The 21,467-nt window shown below is 46.7% G+C and overlaps 1 protein-coding gene across 2 annotated transcripts in view; it reads left to right on the forward strand.

The window, feature by feature from the left end:
* specc1 (sperm antigen with calponin homology and coiled-coil domains 1) overlaps positions 1 to 21,467 on the forward strand; it is a 292,788-nt gene that overhangs the window by 175,267 nt on the left and 96,054 nt on the right. For both annotated transcript variants that reach the window (XM_084320784.1, XM_084320785.1), the window contains 2 exons: positions 5,174 to 5,277; positions 7,895 to 7,967. In XM_084320784.1, coding sequence (XP_084176910.1) covers positions 5,174 to 5,277; positions 7,895 to 7,967 — 177 coding nt within the window. The remainder of the gene's footprint in view (positions 1 to 5,173; positions 5,278 to 7,894; positions 7,968 to 21,467) is intronic.

Raw genomic sequence — 21,467 nt, forward strand, 5'->3', positions numbered from 1 at the left:
GGGGTACAGTAGCTTCAACATTCTGTGGTACAGTAGCTTCAACATTCTGGGGTACAGTAGTGTCAACATTCTGGGGTACAGTAGTGTCAACATTCTGTGGTACAGTAGTGTCAACATTCTGTGGTACAGTAGCTTCAACATTCTGGGGTACAGTAGCTTCAACATTCTGGGGTACAGTAGCTTCAACATTCTGGGGTACAGTAGCTTCAACATTCTGGGGTACAGTAGTGTCAACATTCTGTGGTACAGTAGCTTCAACATTCTGGGGTACAGTAGCTTCAACATTCTGGGGTACAGTAGCTTCAACATTCTGGGGTACAGTAGCGTCAACATTCTGGGGTACAGTAGCTTCAACATTCTGGGGTACAGTAGCTTCAACATTCTGGGGTACAGTAGCGTCAACATTCTGGGGTACAGTAGCTTCAACATTCTGGGGTACAGTAGCTTCAACATTCTGGGGTACAGTAGTGTCAACATTCTGGGGTACAGTAGTGTCAACATTCTGGGGTACAGTAGCTTCAACATTCTGGGGTACAGTAGCTTCAACATTCTGGGGTACAGTAGCGTCAACATTCTGGGGTACAGTAGTGTCAACATTCTGGGGTACAGTAGCTTCAACATTCTGGGGTACAGTAGCTTCAACCTTCTGGGGTACAGTAGCTTCAACATTCTGTGGTAAAGTAGCTTCAACATTCTGGGGTACAGTAGCTTCAACATTCTGGGGTACAGTAGCTTCAACATTCTGTGGTACAGTAGCTTCAACATTCTGGGGTACAGTAGCTTCAACATTCTGGGGTACAGTAGCTTCAACATTCTGGGGTACAGTAGCTTCAACATTCTGGGGTACAGTAGCTTCAACATTCTGGGGTACAGTAGCTTCAACATTCTGGGGTACAGTAGCTTCAACATTCTGGGGTACAGTAGTGTCAACATTCTGGGGTACAGTAGCTTCAACATTCTGGGGTACAGTAGCTTCAACATTCTGTGGTACAGTAGCTTCAACATTCTGGGGTACAGTAGCTTCAACATTCTGGGGTACAGTAGCTTCAACATTCTGTGGTACAGTAGCGTCAACATTCTGGGGTACAGTAACTTCAACATTCTGGGGTACAGTAGCTTCAACATTCTGGGGTACAGTAGCTTCAACATTCTGGGGTACAGTAGTGTCAACATTCTGGGGTACAGTAGCTTCAACATTCTGGGGTACAGTAGCTTCAACATTCTGTGGTACAGTAGCTTCAACATTCTGGGGTACAGTAGTGTCAACATTCTGGGGTACAGTAGCGTCAACATTCTGGGGTACAGTAGCTTCAACATTCTGTGGTACAGTAGCGTCAACATTCTGGGGTAAAGTAGCTTCAACATTCTGGGGTACAGTAGCTTCAACATTCTGGGGTACAGTAGCTTCAACATTCTGGGGTACAGTAGCTTCAACATTCTGGGGTACAGTAGCTTCAACATTCTGGGGTACAGTAGCTTCAACATTCTGGGGTACAGTAGCTTCAACATTCTGGGGTACAGTAGCTTCAACATTCTGGGGTACAGTAGCTTCAACATTCTGCGGTACAGTAGCGTCAACATTCTGGGGTACAGTAGCTTCAACATTCTGGGGTACAGTAGCTTCAACATTCTGGGGTACAGTAGTGTCAACATTCTGGGGTACAGTAGTGTCAACATTCTGGGGTACAGTAGCTTCAACATTCTGGGGTACAGTAGCTTCAACATTCTGGGGTACAGTAGCGTCAACATTCTGGGGTACAGTAGTGTCAACATTCTGGGGTACAGTAGCTTCAACATTCTGGGGTACAGTAGCTTCAACCTTCTGGGGTACAGTAGCTTCAACATTCTGTGGTAAAGTAGCTTCAACATTCTGGGGTACAGTAGCTTCAACATTCTGGGGTACAGTAGCTTCAACATTCTGTGGTACAGTAGCTTCAACATTCTGGGGTACAGTAGCTTCAACATTCTGGGGTACAGTAGCTTCAACATTCTGGGGTACAGTAGCTTCAACATTCTGGGGTACAGTAGCTTCAACATTCTGGGGTACAGTAGCTTCAACATTCTGGGGTACAGTAGCTTCAACATTCTGGGGTACAGTAGTGTCAACATTCTGGGGTACAGTAGCTTCAACATTCTGGGGTACAGTAGCTTCAACATTCTGGGGTACAGTAGCTTCAACATTCTGTAGTACAGTATCGTCAACATTCTGGGGTACAGTAACTTCAACATTCTGGGGTACAGTAGCTTCAACATTCTGGGGTACAGTAGCTTCAACATTCTGGGGTACAGTAGTGTCAACATTCTGGGGTACAGTAGCTTCAACATTCTGGGGTACAGTAGCTTCAACATTCTGTGGTACAGTAGCTTCAACATTCTGGGGTACAGTAGCTTCAACATTCTGGGGTACAGTAGTGTCAACATTCTGGGGTACAGTAGCGTCAACATTCTGGGGTACAGTAGCTTCAACATTCTGTGGTACAGTAGCGTCAACATTCTGGGGTAAAGTAGCTTCAACATTCTGGGGTACAGTAGCTTCAACATTCTGGGGTACAGTAGCTTCAACATTCTGGGGTACAGTAGCTTCAACATTCTGGGGTACAGTAGCTTCAACATTCTGGGGTACAGTAGCTTCAACATTCTGGGGTACAGTAGCTTCAACATTCTGGGGTACAGTAGCTTCAACATTCTGGGGTAAAGTAGCTTCAACATTCTGGGGTACAGTAGCTTCAACATTCTGTGGTACAGTAGTGTCAACATTCTGGGGTACAGTAGCGTCAACATTCTGTGGTACAGTAGCTTCAACATTCTGGGGTAAAGTAGCTTCAACATTCTGGGGTACAGTAGCTTCAACATTCTGTGGTACAGTAGTGTCAACATTCTGGGGTAAAGTAGCTGCAACATTCTGGGGTACAGTAGCTTCAACATTCTGGGGTAAAGTAGCTTCAACATTCTGGGGTACAGTAGCTTCAACATTCTGGGGTACAGTAGTGTCAACATTCTGGGGTACAGTAGCGTCAACATTCTGGGGTAAAGTAGCTGCAACATTCTGGGGTACAGTAGCTGCAACATTCTGGGGTACAGTAGCATCAACATTCTGGGGTACAGTAGCTTCAACATTCTGGGGTACAGTAGTGTCAACATTCTGGGGTACAGTAGCTTCAACATTCTGGGGTACAGTAGCTTCAACATTCTGGGGTACAGTAGCTTCAACATTCTGGGGTACAGTAGCTTCAACATTCTGGGGTACAGTAGTGTCAACATTCTGGGGTACAGTAGCTTCAACATTCTGTGGTACAGTAGCTTCAACATTCTGGGGTACAGTAGCTTCAACATTCTGGGGTACAGTAGTGTCAACATTCTGGGGTACAGTAGCATCAACATTCTGGGGTACAGTAGCTTCAACATTCTGGGGTACAGTAGCTTCAACATTCTGGGGTACAGTAGCTTCAACATTCTGGGGTATAGTAGTGTCAACATTCTGTGGTACAGTAGCTTCAACATTCTGGGGTACAGTAGCTTCAACATTCTGGGGTACAGTAGTGTCAACATTCTGGGGTACAGTAGCTTCAACATTCTGGGGTACAGTAGCTTCAACATTCTGGGGTACAGTAGCTTCAACATTCTGGGGTACAGTAGCTTCAACATTCTGGGGTACAGTAGCTTCAACATTCTGGGGTACAGTAGCGTCAACATTCTGCGGTACAGTAGCTTCAACATTCTGCGGTACAGTAGCTTCAACATTCTGGGGTACAGTAGCTTCAACATTCTGGGGTACAGTAGTGTCAACATTCTGGGGTACAGTAGCTTCAACATTCTGGGGTACAGTAGCTTCAACATTCTGGGGTACAGTAGCTTCAACATTCTGGGGTACAGTAGCTTCAACATTCTGGGGTACAGTAGCTTCAACATTCTGGGGTACAGTAGCTTCAACATTCTGGGGTACAGTAGCTTCAACATTCTGGGGTACAGTAGCTTCTCAACATCACCGTGCTGGACATTGTTTTGTTTGTTTTTATAAACAAACGTTTGTGTTTCTCATGACGGGTTTTGTGTTTTGCCTTGTCATTGTCCTAAGACATATTTCTCCTTCTTCTGTCATTTTTACTTAACTGTACTTTACAAAAATTAAGGAGATCGATACCAATTTCCTCTCTGCGTTCAGTAGAAAGCTATCCGGCTGCAAGCTAGCCTAGCTAAGCACAAATGAATGGAAGCGGATTTCGACCACTAGCCTAGCTTTCTTTTGTGGTCCATATTCACTTCCATTCATTTGTGCTTAGCTACGCTCGCTTACAAGTCAAGTCAAGTCAGCTTTATTTATATTAATGTCTAAAAGCCAATTAAAGTGCTTTACAGGTAGGACACGATTATTATTATTTTTTTTTAAATACATTACAGAAAAAAGTATAGTACACTAAGAAAACAAGAGCAAGGTGCAATATAAAAGAGACAAGAAAAATAGATAAAAAGTCCAGAGTAACAGCAAACGTAGTGTACAGGTGGCAGGCTAACTCTGGTCAAAGGCCAGGGAAAAAAGGTGCGTTTTAAGCAGCGATTTAAAGGCCTCTAGGCTCTGGGCAGATCTTATGTGGGGGGGGGGGGGGGCTGTTCCAGAGCCGAGGGGCAGCAGCAGTGAAGGCTCTGTCCCCCCTGGTTTTGAGCCTGGTCCTGGGCACCTCCAGCAGCAGCTGGTCAGCAGACCTTAGGGCTCTGGATGGGGTGTGGTGGCGCAGGAGCTCAGCAAGGTATAATGGAGCCAGCCCGTTTAGTGCTTTAAAAACAGTCAGCAGTAATTTAAAATCAATGCGGAAACGGACGGGGAGCCAGTGGAGTGAAGCCTGGACTGGTGTAATGTGGTCACGTTTTGTTGGTACCACATGGCTTGCAGCCATAATAGCTTTCTACCAAATGGACAGAGAGAGATCATTGAAAAGTGCTATACAAACAAAGTGTTTATATATCTTCTTGTCTGACTCTGGAGAAGACGGTAAGCATTATTTCCCATAATGTTGGCATGTTCCTTTTAAATCCCTTCCTATAATTTGGGTTGGCATTATTTGAATTTGGGAACACAATACTCTTATTTGGTTGGATTAATAACAACACAAAGCATATCATGCTTAACCCTTTAGAGGACATGTTCAAGGTGTGACCTCACGTGGGTGTCTTTCAGACGGAGCGGGCCACGTCATCCAGATGCCCTCTTCTCCCAGGAGCCCTCTGAGTGGCATCCCCATCCGCTCGGCACCCCCCGCCGCCGCCGTCTCCCCCGTCCAGGTACGGGGTCAGAAGGCTTGGATTTCTTCTTGTTAATTTTCTGTGTTTCACCATTAGTCAAAATAGTCTTACAGAGGGGTGTGTCCGCTGTGGCTCATCATCGCAACATAATTTTTTAACTGCTGTTTGTTTGTTGTCATTTATTTCTGATTTTGTTTTATTGTGTTTTTATATTAAGCTGTAGTGTAAAGCACCCTGTGCATTCGTGCTGTGAAGGGTGCTATATAAATAAAGGTCATTCATTCATTCATTCATTCATTCATTCATTCATTCATTCATTCATTCATTCATTCATTCATTCATTCATAGGTAAAAATCTGGCCTTTGTTGCATGTCATACTCTCTCTCTCTTTCTCTCTCTCTCCCCCATCTTTCCTGTGTTGAGTTGAGTTGAGTTTATTTGATCTCGAACAATCAACCATATAAAAAAACACAATAAAAATGATAAACTAAAGTTTTTCTTTTTTTAATTAAATCTTACATTCTTCATAAACAAATGAGTTTGAGAAGGAGCAGAAGGAAGCAAATGCTTATCTAGCCCTGCCCCTTTCTCACAATATCATACATAAAACTAAATATCTTACAAACCTAAAATAACAAACAAAATAAACATCAATAAAAAATAACATGAATGTTAGTAGAAATAAAAAATATATAAAATAACAATTCTAGAGCTCCTCGTTTTTGTACTTATCAATGAGAGTTTTCCTATATCTATTTTTGAACTGTACAATGTTCTTGCTCATTTTTGTTTCTTCATCTAATCCATTCCACAGGATTACACCACAAACTGAAATACACAAACGTTTAAGAGTAGTGCGGACATAGGGTTGTTTTAAATTATAATTTGTGTACTATCCAATTAAGCAGAAATGCCGAAAAATCATCTTTATATATATATATACATATCTAAATGGATGGTAAATGGACTGCATTTATATACTGTAGCACTTTTATCCAAAGCGCTTTACAACTTATGCCTCACATTCACCCATTCACACAGACATTCAACCATGCAAGGTGCCAACCTGCTCATCGAAGCAGTTAGGGGTTAAGTGTCTTGCTCAAGGACACTTCGACACGCTGCCTGGAGGAGGAGCCGTAATCGAACCAGGAACCTTTCCGATTACCAGACGACCACTCTACCTCCTGAGCCACTGTCGCCTCAAGCTCACACACAAAACATTTGATGGTCTCACAAAGTCAGAGCCCCATTCACTGTCTATGGGGCCGGCGGCCCCAGACATTACATCCCAGTGACACCACCTCTTGGAGGGGCGGCGCCAGACATTACATCCCAGTGACACCACCTCTTGGAGGGGCGGCGCCAGACATTACATCCCAGTGACACCACCTCTTGGTGGGGCGGCCCCAGACATTACATCCCAGTGACACCACCTCTTGGTGGGGCGGCCCCAGACATTACATCCCAGTGACACCACCTCTTGGTGGGGCGGCCCCAGACATTACATCCCAGTGACACCACCTCTTGGTGGGGCGGCCCCAGACATTACATCCCAGTGACACCACCTCTTGGTGGGGCGGCCCCAGACATTACATCCCAGTGACACCACCTCTTGGTGGGGTGGCCCCAGACATTACATCCCAGTGACACCACCTCTTGGTGGGGTGGCCCCAGACATTACATCCCAGTGACACCACCTCTTGGTGGGGTGACCCCAGACATTACATCCCAGTGACACCACCTCTTGGTGGGGCGGCCCCAGACATTACATCCCAGTGACACCACCTCTTGGTGGGGCGGCCCCAGACATTACATCCCAGTGACACCACCTCTTGGTGGGGCGGCCCCAGACATTACATCCCAGTGACACCACCTCTTGGTGGGGCGGCCCCAGACATTACATCCCAGTGACACCACCTCTTGGTGGGGCGGCCCCAGACATTACATCCCAGTGACACCACCTCTTGGAGGGGCGGCCCCAGACATTACATCCCTGTAACACCACCTCTTGGAGGGGCGGCCCCAGACATTACATCCCAGTGACACCACCTCTTGGTGGGGCGGCCCCAGACATTACATCCCAGTGACGTCTCCTCTTGGAGGGCTCTCTCTCTGGTTTCTAGCTTTAGGGGAGAGTGGTGCGTGTCAACAAACACTGACTGAACTGTCCTGGGCCCCAGGAAGAATATAATGTGAATTCTAGGGATGGGTACCGAATCCGGTACTTTTAAAGGGTATCGACGGAATCACGTCGGTACTACCGAGTACCGATTCACGTGAGATCCACCGGTGCCACATTTCGGTAATGCAAAAAAGAAAAAACGTCCTTGTTTATACGCTCGCTGGACGCTGCAATATTATATATATATATATTAACAAATTGTTCTAAATAAATAATAATGATAATAAATAATTTGAAGTTTGGACTCATTTTTTACAACTGAGGTAGGTAGATTACATTTTTAGAGAGTAAAGTACAGAAAAAAGGTACCGTTGGGTACCAGTATCGATTCACAGGTACCGGTATCGGTCCAAAAGTGAACGGTACCCAACCCTAGTGAATTCTTATAATGGGTGGCATTCCTCTTTAAGTGATATTGTTTCTGACTCAGTGAAGCTGTTTTTTTATTTTTATTTTTTATGTCCTTGCAGAGACAGTCATGCATCAAACCCCTCTCAAAGACACTGGAGAAGAGGATCAACCAGGGAGACTTCAACCACCCCGGTAGGTGACACGACACGTGGATAGTTTATGTTGTTGGACATGAGCTCTTGGTCCAACCCATCAGCTCCAGGTCCCTCAGATCAAATGACCAACTGTGTCTGAGGATCCCGCGGGCCAAACTGGTGACAAAGGGTTTCCGGGCCTTTGCAGTGATGGCGCAGACACTGTGGAATAATAATAATAATAATAATTTTTTCCCCGGGCTGCGCCCCGGACCGATGTAGAAATTGGCTGGGGGGCACATTATAAATGCGAATATCATATCATATCATATCATATCATATCATGAGGTATGTATCTTGTTCCAAGCTCCCTGCTTTGGCAGTCAGGCTCGTATTGAAAATAATGGGCGACGGCAGTTGCTTTGTAGACTAATGAGCGTCACTATAGTGACGGACACTACTGTGAGTCAGTGCTTTGACGAATGATGAGTCAGCCTCAAAATGTCTGGTCTAATTAGTTTGGCAAAGAGGATAAAGTCGGTAGCAACAGAGGCTCACCTTTTACACAAGAGCTGTTTATTTAACCCTTTCACTACCACACTACAGAAGGTTAACCCGTTCACTACCACACTACAGACAGTTAACCTCATTCACCAATACTCCACCGCAGCATTCATCAACCCGTTCTTACCGTCCAAATCTGTTCTTACCCAGGTGTGTTGAATGATGAATCCCACTCATTCTTAAACGGGAAATGTTCCCGTTCAAACATTTGCATGCAGACACGCCCGGCTGCCAGCTGCTTATAAGGCGAATGAGGCGTGTGCAAAACGGCGAGTGCGGTGTGCAAAACGGCAGAGGTTCGGCATGGCATCTGCACCATGCTGATCCATTCAACAGGAAGCGATTTGCGACTGATCTCAAAATTAGATTAGATTAAAATTAGTGCTGTCAGGCGATTAAAAAAATTCATCTAATGAATTACAGGATTTGTAATTAATTAATCTAATTAATCGCATTTTAATCGCATAACCATTTTATGCCTGATATTCTATATTCTATAATCATATTTCAAATTGCATGTGTCCGGATGGCAGAATTCAGTACTGTATCTACAAAACCTTCTGTTTAATCATCTTCCATCTATTAATTTGCTTAGATTTTTCAGGTCTGGTCAATTTTAGCATGGTGTTATTCACAGTCAAAGACAATTATTTTTTATTGATATTCTCATTTGGTTCATTACAATTTACTCAAGCCTAGTAACAGACACAGTATTTCTGACACTGGGAATACATTCCCTGAGATCCATAGATGTCCCTAGAATCAGATACCAAGAACATGCAAATGGACCATATTAAAAAAAAGTCTGTAAATGTGTATTCTACGTTCTTATGGAATGAATGAGATAAAAAAAAAAAGTTAAAATGTTTTTTTTTAAATAAATTTTGAGTTCATTTTCATAACGCGATAATTTGCTGTGTAATTAATTAATCTAATTAACGTGATAAACTGACAGCCCTAATTAAAATGTATTGTCATTATACAGCACAAGTACAATACGCCATCCAACCAGAGTGGATAGATAAATGCTCCAGAAATAAATAAATGAATGAAAAAAAATGTAAATATTGTGTAACCGAGAGATTTTAACCTGTGCCCACAGGATCCACAGGCTGCCATACTAACCAGTTGAGCTAAAGGGTCCGACGTTGACTGCGACCGACTAATCCATAGTTTACACTTGTCAAGAGCTAATTACGCAGTCGTTCAGTATTGGCATTAATAAATGAGATGTCATGCTAAATTATGTCATGTTCTACAGTATGACTTACTACTACAGTATGATACCCAATAAAACAAGTCATTAGAATAATAGAAGCCTACTTTGCTGGAACGATTAATTCTGCATGTATACAGTACGTGTGTGTGTGTGTGTGTGTGTGTGCGCTCGCATGCTGAGGCTGCTTGACATAAGCCTTTCTCCACGCATATTTATTTCTGGAGCATTTATCTATCCACTCTGGTTGGATGGTGTATTGTACTTGTGCTGTATAATAACAATACATTTGAATCTAATCTCATTTTGAGATCAGTCGCAAATCGCTTCCTGTTGAATGGATCGATCTAACTGTTCTAACAGCAATATATAATCCATTTCAGAAGCAATACGTTCTGGGTTTTTTAAGTCGTATTTGGGGGCAATTGACCAATGGTAGGCTTTTTAAAAATGTTGATAATTTGAGTTTCTTATCCGAGTAAGAATACTCTCGACCGCTCTTAAAATTTGGTCTTGCTTAAGAGAAAAGCAAAAATAAGAAAACGTTGCTGAATCCCAGGTAAGAACAAAATAAGAAAAAATGCTAGTTAAGAAGAAAATAAGAGGAAATCTGTTCTTATATCGCTTCGTGAATGAGGCCCATTCTGCACATGTTGCACACATTCATAAGTTTGAATATGGCCACCAGTCATCAACATCAACACAACAGTGTTGTGTTAATTACAGCTCAATGAAATTATAAGGTAGCAGACAACAAGGTATTGCTGTTCTTTTCATCTGATTGCAATCTGAGAGCAAGCTGATTGCTGAGGGGTCGGAACGACTGGATCGGATCGTGGAGGACATCCACCGGATTACAGCAGAACTAACAGCAGAACTAACAGCGCTCCCCCCCAGCTCCCCCCGTATCGACGTCAAGGCAGTATATCGGCGTTCACCGTCGCCCCTCCCCCCCAGCCTTTCCCCCCCTGTGTCACTCTCCCCCCTCCCTCTTGATCGGGGATCCCCCTCCCCATCAACAACCCTAAAACACAGGGCGCCCCTTCCTCCCAGCCCCCCCCATCTTTCCTCCCTTGTCACTCTCCTCCTCGCCCCTCCCTCTTGCCATGTCATCACCAAATTACCAGGCATCCTTTCCCCCCTCTCTCTCCTCATCCCTGCTCTCCCCCCCCTCTCCCCCCTTCTCCCCTCCCCCTCATCTCCCCCCACCTGCCTTTCACGCCCAAAATGGTCGAACTGGTAAATGCTGGTTGGATTTACAGCCAGGCATCTCCAAAACATCACAAAAGAACTATTCCGCCATCTTTCCTCGACAGCCCGCAACTGCAACCTCCGAAACGTCCACCACGCCCCCCACCTCACACCCTGCTATCAATTTGTTCTCACTACTATCAGACTCAAGAAGAAATGCCTGACTCGTACTGTAACACTTGGCAACCTCAGACCCATCATCGCTCAGCCAAGACCGGCCACACCCCCCATCACAAAATCACTGACAATGGCCCTTCTGAATGTTAGATTGTTGAGGAACAAATTCAATGATCTGATAACTGAAAAGAATTTGCAATGCATGTTCCTAGTCGAGACCTGGCTAAATGACATTACTGGTGCGACAACGCTGATAGAAGCCTGCCCTCCAAATTATAAGTATTATCAATCGGTCAGACAAAATAGAAAAGGGGGAGGGCTTGCTGCTATTTTATCTACATCGTTTGTATGTAATGACATTGACATCGGTGAATTTACATCATTTGAATATCTTGCTATTGAGCTCAAAGCTGAACTGTCTTTGCTCATCATCACATTGTACCGGCCACCAAAATACTCATCAATATTTCTGCAGGAATTCTCAGAGCTAATCTCAGTCGGTATCCTTAGATGTGAAAGATTAATCATACATGGAGATCTGAATATTCATATAAATAAGAAGAAGGACCCCAAGACTATTGAGCTTACCAACCTACTGGACAGCTTTGAGCTAATACAACATGTAAATGAACCCACTCACCAACATGGTAACACCCTAGACTTAGTGATGACAACAAGGCTGAACATTGATAAAGTATCAGTAATCGAATTACCTATATCTGACCATCACTGTGTATTCTTCAATGATATTGCTAACCTAAACTTAACAGACAAAAAGTGTAACCGTTGTAAAGCAAAGAGTACTAGATGACATCGCAGAAGAGAAGTTCACTCAAACATCATGAGACAAACTGAACCATCCAGCCTGGACTGTTCTTTAAACTGCATGGTTGAAAATCTCAACAACACCCTATCATATACACTGGATGCTGTCGCTCCATTAAAGGAAAAATCTCCCCATGGTTAAATAATAGCAGTGTTGGTCAGACAAAGAGAATCTGTAGAGCTGCTGAACAAAAATGGAGGAAAACCAAGCTCACAGTCCACTGCGATATAAGAAAGCCATGACTGCCTATAACAAAGAAATACGAGTGGCAAGAAAGGACAATCTTTTCTAAGATTATCACAGAGAATATTGTAATCTCTAGAATATTATTCTCAGCCATCGACCAGCTACTAATGTACAGTTTCTTCGTAAAATGTATATACTCTCTCTTTTTTTAAACTCTTTTTGTATCACAAACAGTACTGTATTTGTAAATCTGGTTGTGTCATTAATGTATAGATGTAGCAGTACTGTCTATCTGTATGTCATGTATATCATGTTATGATGAATTGAAAATGGGGGACCCTGATGTAAACAAGACGAAAGTCTTTCTCTGGTCTGCATCCCCTTAACAATTGTGTGTATTGAGCTGTACTGTACTGTACCCATTCTGCAATCTGTTAATAAAATGTTCAATCAATCAATCAAACTCAACACTGCCCCCACCCCTCCACAGTCATCTGCATCAAAATGTGAAGAACTAGCATTATTCTTCAATAACAAAATAACTTCAATTAGAGCCAGCATTAGTCCTGATACAAACATGGACACCATCAGCAAACCCTGTGGAAAAGTAACCATGGGAAATTTGCTTGCATTACATCAACTGAGCTTTACAAAACTGTCATGGAATGTAACTCCTCCACTTCCTGTATTGACCCTATACCCACAGCATTTTTTAAGCGAATATTCGAGAGTATTGCAAGTCATGTCCTAAATATTATAAATACATCGCTTCTGACAGGTATTTTCCCAGACGCATTCAAAACAGCTGTCGTAAGACCCTTACTAAAGAAACCCAAACTAGACAGTAATGTACTAACCAACTATAGGCTAATATCCAACCTCCCATTCATCAGCAAGATACTTGAAAAAATGGTCTCAATACAAATAAACTCCTTTCTCAAAGAAAACAACACCATGGAGGAATTTCAATCGGGCTTCAGAACGCACCATAGCACTGAAACTGCTCTTACAAAAATAATTAGTGACCTCAGAATAAACTCTGATGCAAACACAGTCTAAATCTTTGTCCTATTAGATCTAAGCGCAGCGTTTGACACGATTGACCATGATATCCGAATAAATCGTCTAGAAAAGTTAGTTGGTCTTTCTGACTATGTATTAAACTGGTTCAGAACATATATCAAAGGGAGAAAATATTACGTCAGGCTTGGAGATCATTCTTCTGAGAAACATGACACCTACTTCGGAGTTCCACAGGGGAGCTATACATGCTGCCACTCGGAGACATCATTAGAAAGCACAATGTATGTTTCCATAGTTACGCAGATGACACACAATTGTACATCTCCGCTGAACCAAATTATCACACAGCTATAAACTCCATTTCCGCTTGTCTCTTAGCAATAAACAAATGGATGACGAACAACTTCCTAAAATTAAATGAGGGCAAAACTGAAATCCTACTAGTCGGTCCTATAACAAAAAGAGAAATGTTACAGAGTAATATGGGGCAACTTACTCCTTGGATCAAACCCGAAGTTACAAGTCTTGGTGTTCTAATAGACTCAGACCTAAGCTTTAAATCACACATCAACAAGGTGACAAAAACATAATTTTTCCACCTTAGAAACATAGCTAAGGTACGGCCGTTTATAAATCGAAAAGACGCTGAAAAACTGATCCATGCCTTTATCTCAAGCCGACTTGACTACTGTAATGCACTCCTCACTGGCCTCCCAAAAAAAAACACAGAACGACTCCAACTCATTCAAAACTCGGCAGCTAGGCTACTAACTAGAACCAAGAGGAGAGACCACATCAGTCCTGTATTAGCTAACCTACACTGGCTTCCGGTAACATTTAGAATTGATTTCAAGGTCCTCCTCCTTATATACAAAGCACTAAATGGAACAGGACCAAGCTACATTGCAAATTCTCTAGTCAACTATGTGCCTCCTAGAACATTGCGATCATCTACTACTGGTCTATTGAAGGTTCCAAGCCACAGTCTAAGGAAAATCTGGGATGCAGCCTTTGCAAACTATGCACCAAAGTTATGGAACACACTACCTGTAACTGAGGGGTACAATTCCCTGACTGTATTACTAGATATGATACTTACTACCACTACCTTTGTACTTAATATTCGGCCACCCAGTACACGGCATAAATATATTATCATGAACACTCTCACGTAGATGAAACGGATCCAACACAAATGTACGAATTAGAAACAGGTCTTTATTTCCTACACAGCGATGGTGTGTAGAATAAGCACTTAATCACTTAATTACATTTATGAATTGAAATAGTATGCACTTTTATGGCAAGGAGTATTCGTCGGTATATCAATAGATAATGTCCAATCTCTGAAGGCGCAGGTGGTAAATATACGACCTGGAATAGTTAAGGAATAACAGCAATGATACTTTAATGATTATAGGCTGGATACACTAGAGGGGGTTAATCCGGTCGCTTGTAAGCCGACAGGAGTAGGAGGGGGGGGGGGTAGAATCCAGCTGCCTCGTCCGGCCAAGGGTATCCCAGGAGAACCCACTGTAGTGCCGTTCAATGCGCCGGCGATCCTTGGACCACAGATGAAAGCAGGTGGACTCTTTGTGGGCCGGCTCTCTCCGGTCCACGGGAGAGAGATGTGGAGAGACCTCGTCTTGCAGAGCGTCTCCTCACCTTGCGTCCTCTCCAGGGGGGGGGGGTTCCAACACACGGTAGTGTCGGGGGTCTTTATCCATAGAATAATCAAAGTATCCAAAGCATAATCCGTGCCTGGGAAGGCGGGCTGTCGTCGGTAGAATAATCCGGTATACAGGTCCACTCGCTCGTCGGCTCTGGGGCTCCTCGGGTGCAGCTTCACATAGGGTCAACCACCCTGGGTAAGCAGCCAGTTCTCTGCCCGAAACGATGGGGTACTGACTACGGTAGTATTCTCACCGCACGAAGCACTATATATTAACAGACTATTATTAGCTTAATAGACTACGTCCAACTCGACGATATAGTGCCAAATATGACTATTCAAATATTAATATACACGATGTCTCAATACCGATGGTAGGCCGAACTTGGCCTTACTCCCACACGTGGCATCGCGGGGAGGCTTTACGTCTGTGACTCTATTGGAGGGTAAGAAACTGGACTGAAAAGAAAGTCCTACTTTAGTAGCGCAGTATATATACGCACTATGAACAAATAGTCCCATTAGTGGTGCGGTAGCCAGATTCCTACGCGGAACTAGGACTTGTTCGTACATGTCGAGCGGTACGTTTGAACTGGGTCTGAGGGGTATGGCAGCCTGGCACCAAGGTCTCGACCAATAGTAGAATGGAGACTATTATGGGATGTTCAGTAGGCTAGAATGGATATTCAATGCATATTGTACAAGGAATATACAAGGGATATCAGGGAATATTAGAGAATATACAAATACAATTAAATATATATATATAAATAAATATATATATTCGGTTTAATCTGGCCCTTCACAACAGCCACCCCCTGAATAGGTCCCAGACCTAATCAGTTAAACGGAGACAGATTAATCGCGTTGTCTATTTACACATAAGGGTTTGCTGTAGGGGTCAGTCAACTTCACAAAGTCATAGGGTTGTAGGGTCATGGTCATCATCGATTGTGTCTGGGAGTCGAGGCAGTTCTATGAGCCTTGCCACGGGACGGGTGTAAGTGCGACCCTGGACGAGCACTTCAGCTGCTCGGACCTTGCCGTCGGCACCGGTGATCACTTTGCTTACGCGGCCGGCCGGCCACATAGCTCTGGGCAGTGATTGATCAATAATCATGACGACTGTTCCTTCTGTCAAATTGTCTCTCTCCTTTACCCACTTCTGGCGGGTCTGTAGAGACGGTAGGTAGTGCAGTAGGAAACTGTTCCAAAAGTTGTCGGCTAATACTTGGCTGTACCTCCACATTCGTCGGCCGTTCGCTTCTTCAGGCCGGTACATTGTCTGGGGTAATGTGGGATCTAGCCGCCCCATCAGGAGTGTGTTGGGGGTAACTGGGTCGATATCCGCCACATCACTGGAGACATATCCGAGGGGCTTCGAGTTAAGTACTCCCTCAATCTCCGTGAGGACTGTCATTAGGACTTCTTCCGCCACAGTCTGGGCCCCAAGTACTGCGTACAGGGCTGTCTTTATGGAGCGCACTTCTCGTTCCCAAGTGCCACCGAAGTGGGGTGCGTTTGGGGGGTTGAATTGGAAATCAACCTGTGCTGGAGCGAGGTGGGTCTTAAGTTCTGGGCCCATAGCTTGGAAGCTCTCTCTCAGCTCTCTTTCGCCGCCTTTAAAGTTTGTCCCATGATCGGACAATAGGGTAGACGGTCTTCCTTTCCGTGATATGAATCTACGGAAGGCCATAAGGAATGAGTCTGTGCTCATGGTCGGGAGAAGCTCGATGTGTATCGCTCTGGTGGTCATGCATTTGAATACAATACCCCACCGCTTCTCGGTTCCTCTTCCTTTCTTTATGTGCAGCGGGCCAAAGCAGTCCATACCCGTTGAGTGGAATGGCTTGTCACCGATTCGGAGGCGACATGGAGGAAGGTCAGCCATCCTTGGTATGCTGGGCTGCGCGCGCCACTTGCGGCAGCCTAGACATGTTCGTTGGAAGCGTCGTACCGTCTCTCTTCCTTGTAGGATCCAGTAACGACGTCTGATTTCCGCGAAGACTCTTTCTGCTCCTGCGTGATGTACATCCTCATCGTATTTCTTTATAATCAGCTCTGTGACCTTGTGTCGGCTGTTCAATACGATCGGGTATTTAATGTCATCCGGTAGATTGGGGGCTCTGCGTAGGCGACCACCCACTCTGATGAGGGTGTGAGCGTCGCTCTCGGGGGCCAGGTGAATTAATCTGCTGTCGGATGGGACGGGCTTTCCTCCCTGTAGACAGGCCAATTCATCGGGGAACGAGTCTCTCTGGGCTCGCTGCAGTAGAAGCAATTCTGCTTCCTCGTAGTTAGCCGCTGACATATCAGCGGGGGACTTGCACTCCGGGTGGTACCGCAGGAATGTTCTTTGTTGTGCACTCTCTATGGACGTGCAATCGTTTATGTTAGGGTCGGTGGAGGCTACGGTGCTCAATCCACAGAACACAGACTTCTTAATTTCCGCCTCCTCTGGACTTGCTTCCCTCGGGATAGGCATGGGCCACTGTCCTTCCGGGAGTCTTAGGAATGCGGGGCCGTCACTGTAGACATTGCGACGGGTGAGGTCATCCAGGGGCATCCCCCGGGTGATGACGTCAGCTGGGTTCTGTTTTGTATCAACGTAGCGCCACTCTGTTTCTCCGGTTAACTCTTCGGTTAAGTCTTGAATCTCGGTGACTCTGACTCCCACGAAGACTTTGTACTTGCATGAGTCCGATTTGATCCAGGCGAGTACCGTCGTGGAATCTGACCACAGGATTGTTCTAGACACCGGTATGGTGAGCTCACGTTGGATGAGCGTGGCTAGGTGCGCTCCGGCTAGGGCTGCGCAGAGCTCTAGACGTGGGATAGATTGTTGCTTGCGTGGGGCTATTCTCGAGCAGGCGAGGACAAATGCTGTGTAGATCTCTCCCCCCTGGTCTTGGGCCCGCAAGTAGGCTACTGATCCGTATGCGACCTCTGAGGCGTCACTGAAGACGTGTAAGTCCATTTTACATGTCTCTGGCCTCACCGTGGGTGGGAAGTAGCTTCGGCGCATATTAACGCCTGGGAGTGAGTGGAGCTCCATCTCCCACTCTCTCCAGGTGGATGCAAGGTGTGCGGGAATGGGGTCGTCCCAGCCCTGGTCCTTGTCCCACAATGCTCGTACAATAATTTTTGCCCTGGTGGTGTACGGTAGAATACATCCTAGCGGGTCATATTGTCGGGCGAGTGTTGTGTACACACTCCGTCTGGTGGTCGGCGCCGCCGCCGGCCTTCCCTGCTCCGTAGTCAGGGGCTTGTGTCTGTAGTGAAGCGAATCTGTTTTGAATCGCCACACCAATCCCAGGGTCATCTCCTGGGCTTCTCCCGGGATTGTAGCCATCCAGGTCTCGCTGCTGGCTGCCTTGTCCTCGGAGGAGAGGCTGCGCAGTACTTGCGGATCGCTGCTGGCCCACTGCCTGAGATCAAAGCCGCCTTTGATCAATGAGGCGCGGAGTTTAATCAGGAGAGCCTCGGCTTCTTCCTGGGTTGAAAGGCTTTGTAGACAGTTGTCTACGTAGAAGCTGTTCTTTACGCTGTGTCGGACCTCTTCGTCCGCTGCTGAGTCCTCTGCTACATGTTTCTGTAGTGCAAATGTCGCACAGCAGGGGCTGCACGTCGTTCCGAAGGGGAGGACTTCCCATTGGTAGATGGCTGGGTGCTCATCTCCTGGCTTCTCTCTCCATAGGAACCGTAACAGGGGCTTGTCCGCCTCTACTAATCTCACCTGCAGGAACATTCCTTTAATGTCCCCGCTGATGGCCACCTTTTCCTGGCGGAAGCGGAGTAGAACGCCGAGTAGGGAGGGGCCGAGTGTGGGACCGGGCAGTAACTCTTTATTCAGATTTTGGGATCCGATCTGGTAGCTGCAGTTAAATACTATGCGGTCTTTACCGTTGTGATGGACCTTGTGGTGGGGCACGTACCACGATTCAGTGGTCTGGTCAGCCTCTTTAATGTCCATCTTTGTGACGTGTCCCGCTGTGATGAGCTTCTCAATCTCAGCGCGGTATACACTCTCTTGGGCGGGGTTCTTGGCTAAGCGCCGCTCCGTGTTCAGCAGGTACCGTTCTATGGCGTCTGTCTTGGCGTGGAAAGTAGGCATTCCTTCTCGCCGCAGGAGTGGCGTGGCGTATCTCAACACGCCGTTGACCGGGACTCTCTTGGTCCCTGTCTCGAGGAGGTGAATGGCGTAAATGTCATCTTTAGAGCGAATGTCTTTCTTTCCATTCTTAAAGGGCATTTGTTCCAAGCTCCATAGCCGCTCTACGTGTTGCAGGAGTGCGGTTTCTCCCTCTGTGACTCGGGAGTGGAGACATCTAGTGGCTGTACTTCGGTTGAGAGATTTGGCGAGCGGGCCTTGGAGAGTCCATCCCAAACGGGTCTCGACTGCTGCAGGACAGCCTCGGGGTCCGGTATGAACCCGGTCTATCGGGACAATGAGGTCTGCATGGTCGGAGCCTATCAACAGGGTCGGCATAGCATTGTCTATGAGCGGGATCGGTAACTTGCGCAGATGTGCATATTTCTCCATCAGCTTGGCGACGGGGTATGTGTACCGCGACAGTCCTATTTCTTGGCTGGTGAAAGCGTCTGCAATCTGGTACCGTCGCTCAGGCTGGCCGCTTGCTGCGATAGAGAATGAGACATTCTCGCCCTTTATCGTCTTCAAATCTCGTCTTATTGTCCGAATTGTCATTTGGGTTTCGCTTCCCCGCAGCCCTAGCTGGGCCGCAGCGGAGGCGAGCAGCAGGGTCTTCTCTGACCCGTCATCGAGGACGGCGTAAGTGTCCAGGACTTTATTCTGGTAGCTTAGTGTCACACGCACTACTTTTAGGAGTACTCGGGCTCCACTGCTGCTGGCGGGATCGATGTACATGACGCTCGCTTTGCGGCTGGATGGTGCAGGTGAAGGGCGCCGTCTGTTACTGTCGTGAAGTATGTCCAGATGGGCTCCATCGCACTTGGTGCACCTTTTCTTTAAGCGGCATTCGGCTGCCATGTGTGAGCGCGCACAGCGAAAACAGCGCTTGTTGGACTTTATCCATTGACCTGCTTCCTCCGCGTTCAGCTTGGGGAAGGAGTCACATTGCGCTAGCCAGTGTTCTTTCTCACAGTAGGGGCACACTATCTTCCACTTCTCCGTTCTGGAGGGGGTACTGTGGCTCCTGCTGCTCGGTACTGACTCCGATTGGTGCATCACAGTCACCGATCTTCTTCCATCATTTAGTCGTCTGGTTCCTTCTCTGGAGCCAGGGGTGCTCCGTCCGAATGTATCTAGCCGTAGGCTGCTGACTTCTCTCGCCAGGAAGTCTGCTAGATCGAGGAGGTTCGGTTCGGGGCCATTCGGGTCTCTGTGGTCCCTCTGCCGCCTAAAGCGCTCCTGACGAGCGGGCGGCAGCTTCTCCAGGATCCTTTCCACATTTGAGTTGGCGTAAAGTTCATACTTCCCCTTCTCTCTTTGCGCTCCCAACATCCCTACCAGGGACTGCACTCTGATGGACAGGTCGTCCAGTGCTCGATTGTCTATTGCTGGGGGTAAGCGGTCGATGTGTCGGATCTCCTGGATCACGTAATCCCATATGCGCCCATACCTCTGGTCCAATGCTACCAGCGCTGCTGTGTATGGGGTGGTGGAAGTCGCGTAGGCGAGCGCTATATTATGTGCGCGGGGCACCTTTAAGTGCTGCAGTAGGATGGCGTATTTGTGGCGTTCATCCAATACATCCACCAACATGGTCTCCAGACACATGCGGAGTTCTGTATACTGGGCCCGGTTCTCTTGGGTGAAGTCGGGTACCATAGGCGTGCCAATGTATGACGCTGACTGTGGATACATCGGCGAGCGTTGGGGGGGAGGCCTCCTAGGCGAGTCTCCTCCCGCTCCTTGGTATGGGCTGGTACCGGCAGTGTACCATGGCCCGCTTGTCCAGGTGCTGTTCCTCGGTGCGGGTCGTGCGTCGTGCTCACCCGTGTATAGAGTCGGGGGTCTGTAGCGCAGCTCCGCGGGAGTATAGCCTGGGCTGTACCGGACCTCCTGGTCCGGTAGAGTACTGTGCTGTCTTCGGGCGCGGTTCTCCTCCTCTTCCTCTTCGTCTTCAGTTAGGTCATCCAGTGCTTGTAGTCTCTGGTTTAGCCTCTCCACAGGATATGCTGCTCCTTCCCGGTTGCTAGGTCTCGCTTGGACCGGTGGGGGGAGGTGGTCTGTGGGGGGTATAGACCTCGTCTGTTGGTCAAGTTCAGGGTTGTTTACTCGGCTAGGGGATGCCGCCCTGGAGGTGTGTCTAGACGAGTTCCTGGAGCCTCTGGCGGAGGGAGAGGGTGTTGTCCGTCTGATCAGCTGTTCTATTAGTTGCGACTGCTGTCTGTCGCGCGCTGCGTCCCGTTGAGCACCGGCTCGTTCTCGGGCCACATTCTCTTCCATCTGAATGCGTCTTATTTCTAGACGTATCTGCTCGTGTTCGCTTCGCTGCTGGATCTGCAGTCGGTCGCGTTCAGCAGCGGCGTTCAGGCTGATGAGGAAGGCCTGCTGTAGGGTCCTCTCTGCCTCGCTGGGAGAAGGCGGTTGTATAGGGGAGCCTTCCCTCGGGGTACTCCTTGCGGAGCCTTGGAGCTCTATCTCCACGGTGCTCTCCCCGTCTTCTTCCGTGCCGAGTTCTCTCTCGGTAGCGTTGTATTCCTCCCGGGACTCATC

This window comes from Notolepis coatsorum, assembly GCF_963971535.1.
Source record: "Notolepis coatsorum genome assembly, chromosome: 8".
Lineage (NCBI taxonomy): Eukaryota > Metazoa > Chordata > Actinopteri > Aulopiformes > Paralepididae > Notolepis > Notolepis coatsorum.